The sequence below is a fragment of the Mytilus californianus genome, unplaced genomic scaffold, assembly GCF_021869535.1.
Source record: "Mytilus californianus isolate M0D057914Y unplaced genomic scaffold, xbMytCali1.0.p SCAF_12, whole genome shotgun sequence".
NCBI classification, from domain to species: domain Eukaryota; kingdom Metazoa; phylum Mollusca; class Bivalvia; order Mytilida; family Mytilidae; genus Mytilus; species Mytilus californianus.
In genome coordinates, this window is record NW_026262604.1 from 21,092,336 (window position 1) to 21,098,360 (window position 6,025).

At 33.2% G+C, this 6,025-nt stretch overlaps 1 protein-coding gene across 2 annotated transcripts in view; it reads left to right on the forward strand.

Moving 5' to 3' along the window:
• Positions 1–5,521, forward strand: part of LOC127721538 (WAP four-disulfide core domain protein 3-like) — a 59,076-nt gene extending 53,555 nt beyond the window's left edge. For both annotated transcript variants that reach the window (XM_052228300.1, XM_052228299.1), the window contains 4 exons: positions 674–785; positions 2,592–2,650; positions 4,054–4,162; positions 5,341–5,521. In XM_052228300.1, the coding sequence (XP_052084260.1) occupies positions 674–785; positions 2,592–2,650; positions 4,054–4,162; positions 5,341–5,402 (342 nt within the window). In that variant the 3' untranslated portion in view covers positions 5,403–5,521. The remainder of the gene's footprint in view (positions 1–673; positions 786–2,591; positions 2,651–4,053; positions 4,163–5,340) is intronic.
• Positions 5,522–6,025: the final 504 nt, after the last annotated feature.

A 6,025-nucleotide genomic window follows, 5' to 3' on the forward strand; every position in this document is an offset into this window, starting at 1 on the left:
CAAAAACATTATACCCTCCGCAACTCGTTGCGTGGGGTATAATTAGGTTAGGTATTGAAAGGGTGGAACTACTTCAAAATAGTTTACGGCTTTCGATCTTTTTCTTCTCCATGTTTTCTTGAATTAAGTTTTATGCTTCAAATAGATTATGGGTAAAAATGAGATCGTTTACTGTCACTAGGTTTCGAAACTAGGTTGAAAGATCGATTCCGATCTTAATTAACTCAGATTGCCCGTTTTCAAGTCCCAGGGGTGTGTGGTTCTATTCAATCACCTCGACCATAAAAACAGTTGGTTCCAAAAGTATAGCCACGAGTGGTGAAAGATTTTTAAGGTAGATTAACTTTAAACGGTCTTCTTGGATTGTAAAATAACAGTATAAAATCGGTTGAGTTATCTACATCGATCTGCAAACTTTAAGACGGAATGGCAATTTATGTACATGTGTAGGATTGTTTATCTAAAACAAAAACAAACTATGTATGATTTAAGAAGTCAGTAGAAATGTAACTTAGTCTAATTTTCGTTTATTTTTGTTAAAAAAAATACGTCATATTAAGATATAAGGATAATCACATATTGCTCTTTAAATGGTCAGAACTATAGTTCTATCATTTGTTTTTTTGTAATTTGTATATTCATAGTGTTTGCATATTTTATTTAATTGTTTTAGCTACCAAAATCCAGACAGGGTGTTTGTCCGCCATTTCCTAAAGACGATCCAAACTTTTGTAACCTTGTAGATGTAAGATATGACTGTGACGTTGATTCAGATTGTACAGAAAGTAAGAACCTTTTTCAACTGATTTTTATAGTTCGTTCTTATGTTGTAATGTTACACCACTGTCCCAGGTTAGGGATAGGTTGGAATTCCTTTAACATGTGTAATCCCGCCATATTCTGTGTATATGTGCCTTTCCCAAGTCAGGAGCCTATATCAGTGGTTGTCGTTTGTTCATGTGTTACATATTTGTTTTTCGTTCATTTTTTGTACATAAATTCGGCCGTTAGTTTTCTCGTTTGAATTGTTTTACATGTGTCACTTCGGGGCCATTTATCGCTGACTATGCGGTATGGGCTTTGCTCATTGTTGAGGGCCGTACGGTGACCTATAATTGTTAATTTCTGTCATTTGGTCTTTTGTGGAGAGTTTTCTCATGGGCAATTATACCACATCTTCTTCAAAGCCTTAGTTTTTCAAAAATTCAAACTTTTGTAAACAGTTAATTCATAATTATAACCATATCAATGATAAATCATGTCAACACAGAAGTACTGACTACTGTGCTGGTGATACTCTTGGGAATAAAAACTTCGGCAGCGGCATCGAACCAGTGGTTGTAAATCAACTCATCATAGATACCGGGATTGAAATTTTATCAGGGGAGTTTCTTCGTCGTTTTTGCTACCTATGATAATCTTAAGCAATATATATTTTGAAAGTCTATCTGGCGCTTTGGTTCCTCCGTACATATCAAATACAAAATATGTCGCTAACTCAAAATAAAAATAAGAAGATGTAGTATGATTGCCAATGAAAGAACTCACCACCAGAAACAAAATGACGTAATTTGTTATTCAGTCTACGTATAAGGTAGATGGGGTGTCTAAATTATAATCCATAGAATTTTTTAATAATTTGCCAAAATGTAGTTTATATCAAGCTTTAAAAAAAAAAATGATAAAAAGAATGGGTCACGGGGCTTATTTTCACGCTACAGGTTGTTCAAAATTAACAGATTTTGTATAGATTATGCATGGAAAACCCAATTTTCTGCCATAAAACGAAAACTACACCATAGAATTTTGAGATAAAATATGAGAAGATAGCTTTAATAGTATGCTTTCAGATAAGAAAAAGAAAAAATGGGGTCACCGGACCCGTTTTCTTGCTACATAATAAAATAGGTAAATTCCTAACACATTCTATTGTAAAAGTACCTTTATCTGAATTATCTGCCCTTACATTTGAGTTGCCTCCCCTTATGTGGCAAAGTTGGAAAAAAATTGAATCAAACAAAAGTTTTCTGTTTTTTGTAAAATACAACCATAAATATGATAAAACATGTCATTTTCTATATTGAAATGAAAATTCTTACACATGAATTACCTACTACTCTCAAAATTTGCACATTCTATTAAAGATCTAGACCGATTGTTTTCAGGTATTACAAAATCCAAGATGGAGGAAGACACCCTATCTACCATAAGTCTATGAATACTGAAAGGTAATGACGGTCTAGCTAATGTCCGTGTTCCTTTAACCTGAATACATTTGTAGTATCGAGTCAATTAAAAATGCTTTTTTTTACTTTCCACAGCTAGCATGTTTTGGATATCATATATCAATAAAAAATATTTAAAATTATAAAGAGAAATTATAATTAATGTTAGTGTTTATATTCGTGAAAAACATCCCTTACAATAAATTAAAGAGTTAGGTCATAAAACAGTTTCCTCTAAGTTATGTTTCCTCTCGTCTTATATATATAATTAGAATATGATATGTTTAGTCCTTTGTATAGTTTTATTTTAACAATTTTAAGATTTGGTAGAATCCGTATCTAACTTACGTTATATTTTCACTTAAGGAAATAAAAAGTGTTGTGGGACACCATGTGGAGGACGAGCATGCACTAATCCTTTAAAGGTATGTTATCTTTTATAAGGTAAACAGTCTCTATAGTATTTGACATTAGAAGAGGGTTGAAAGATACCAGAGGGACATTCAAACTCATAGATCGAAAATAATCTGACAACGCCAGGGTCAAAAAAGAAAAATACAAAGAGACAAATAATTATAGTACACAAGACACAACATAGAAAACTTAAGACTAAGCAACACGAACACTACCAAAAACTCAGGTCCTCAGGAAGGGTAAGCAGATCCTGCTCCACATGTGGCGCCCGTCGTGTAGTTCGTATTATTACAACCCCGGTATAGTATTTGACTGGTGTTTAACAATAAAGACTGTATAAAATATTAAAGATTATTGAAATAATCTGGTAAACATATTTCACACACACACACACACACACACACACACACACACACACACACACACACACACACACACACACACACACACACACACACACACACACACACACACACACACACACACACACACACACACACACACACACACACACACACACACACAGACACACACACACGGGTATTATTGAATAAAAAGGCAATTATCTATCACAAACGTTAGGAATCAAATTTCCAGGAACAGATACAAACATAATCTTTGAAATTTTCAACACCACCATAGGCCTGAACAACTGTGAAATAAGGAGATGTTGTATGATTACCAATGAGACAAATGTTAAAATGATGTGCAATTATAGGCACCCGTACTGCCTTCAACAATGCGGTAAAAGTTGTGAAGTTGGCTATGAAAGGCCCTGACATAAAAAAAAAAAAACAAACAATTCAATTGAGAAAAGTAACAACCTAATGTATATCCAATAAATGTACATAAAACAAATATAACATACATGTACCAATGACAAGCATTGAACTTCAGGCTACTCTACCTGGACAGGCACATACATGATATGGCGCTGATAAACATGTTCCATGGGGACAACCCTCGCCTTAATCTGGGACAGAAGTGAAACAGTTATAGCATATGAGCTAGTTATAAAAATCAGTTGAAAACGGCTTAACTCATTAGATCGATACAAAGCTGAAAAATAGATAACAAAAACACTAACCGGACATAGCAGGGTTTTGTTATATCCCAACAACAAAAAATACACTTAGTACATAACTCAGAGTACTCGTGGTGTTTGACAGCAAATTTCAAGCCATTAACAATTAAGTAATATTAAATTGTGTCTAAGAATATAATATCAATCAGCACACATCCAACAACCAATGTATTTGGTGTAAAGACGTCATTACCAGTCAGGAAAAAAAACATGACATTTTGCAATTACAAATTATATTCAACTTTGTATTAGGAAGTTCGAACTGTTATATTATCATAGATACTGGAATTGACATCATTCCTAAAATCATGCTGTTTTAATTCTAAATAGGGTGATCGTACTGGATGTCCAATGTGTTCCAGCAACCAACCGAGTACAGGTTGTTCCGCGTGCATTCAATATCAACAGCTGTGCAACTCAGACAAAGAGTGTAATCGAGGTTAGTGAAGTGTACCAAGAATCTATGACATCCATAAATTTCTAGAATGAACAATAATATTTGGATTAAGTCTAACAAATAGGAATTTTCAAATAATCTTTTTCTCTGAATTTTAGTTTTGACTTGTAAACATTTTGAAAAGAGTATGTTGTCTGGAAAACTTTCTGCGTTATTAAAAGAGGTCAAACTTTCAGTTTCCGACATAGTTATTTGATGTGCATATTTGGCCTACCATAACAGTCATGACAGATATTGACAATTTGATATTTTGGCGCATGGACATTTGTACTTTTGCTAAATATTCTTTCCTATTAACGAACATGAAATTATGATATTATTTATGATGGCAAACAATTACAGCGGGATTAAACGTTTTAATGGTACCAAACCTTCTCCCTTATCTGAAACAATAGTGTAACATCACAACCTAGAAAGACACACTATAAAATACCAATTGGAATGGCTTAACTCAATCACAAAACGTAGTAATACAAATTAACACACAATGAACGAATAAATTTGATCTATGATACAATGTTAATACAAAGTTAATAACCTATAAATGAGCTATACAAAATATGTGTCGTCATAGAGCAATACCTGACTTAAGTTTAATCTTAAGAAAAACTTTTCAGTTCACTCGACAGACATTAGTTTAATATTCAATGTATTTATTAAAATAGATATAAAAAACAACAGCCATACATTTGATTAGTTTTGCTCGATTAATGTCGCATGGAAACTATTTCATGCCTATTCAGGATGGATTCAATGCTGATATCCAATAGAACAAATATATTTGCCGCGAGACAGTTCGCATTGAGAAACAATAACTAAATTCTTCAATGAATGCACTGCACATTCTTAAAAAAAGAATATTACTACTGTTGAGCAGTGGTCGTTTGTTGATGAGGTTCACAAGTGTTTCACGTTTCTGTTTTTTTTTATATATATATTAGACCGTTGGTTTTTCCGTTTGAATGGTTTTACACTAATCTTTTTTGGGGCCCTTTACAGCTTGTTGTTCGGTGCGAGCCAAGGCTCCGTGTTGAAGACCGTACTTTGACCTATAATAGTTTACTTTTACAAATTGTGACTTGGGTGGAGAGTTGTCTCATTGGCACTCATACCACATCTTCTTTTATCTATTGTCTTCTTGGTGTATTGTATTTTTTCAGAACATCTTTGTTGTTTCAACCCTTCCTGTGGTACATCATGTAAAAGAAAATATGGTCGATGAAACATTCTGTATTGGTAACCAAAGAACCCACGAGGACCTCACAACGCTTTATTTCATATATTCAATTATGACATAACTAATTGGGTCAATTATAGAAATAAAGACTGAATTAACCAGAATATGTATTTATTTGATACTTTATTGCTAGTGAATGGTTTTTACTTCTCACTTACATTTGATTAGGGACTTTCCTTTTTGAATTTTCCTCGGAGTTTAGTATGTTTGTGATTTTATTTTTTACATCATACACTTTGTACAATTACACCATGCACCGTTACACTAGACACCATGCACCTTTGTACCATACAGGTTTTACGACCTTTGTTTTGTAGATAAGTCGTTCGTTTTTTCTAGTTTTATTTGTCATTCTATCTTGATGAGAAATATGGGTTTTGCTCATTGTTGAAGGCAGTGCAGTGAAGTACTGTGAACTATTTTAGATAGCCTTCTACGTTGTTAAGAATTTGTTTGACAGTGGTCACATTAGCAATAATACCATATGGTGATACAAATGTACCACATCTTCTTATTTGTATATAGAACAATAAGATATACAAATAAGTTATCTTGGTACCAGAATCTATGACAAACGAGAAGATTTTAATTTTGAAATTATTAATTTC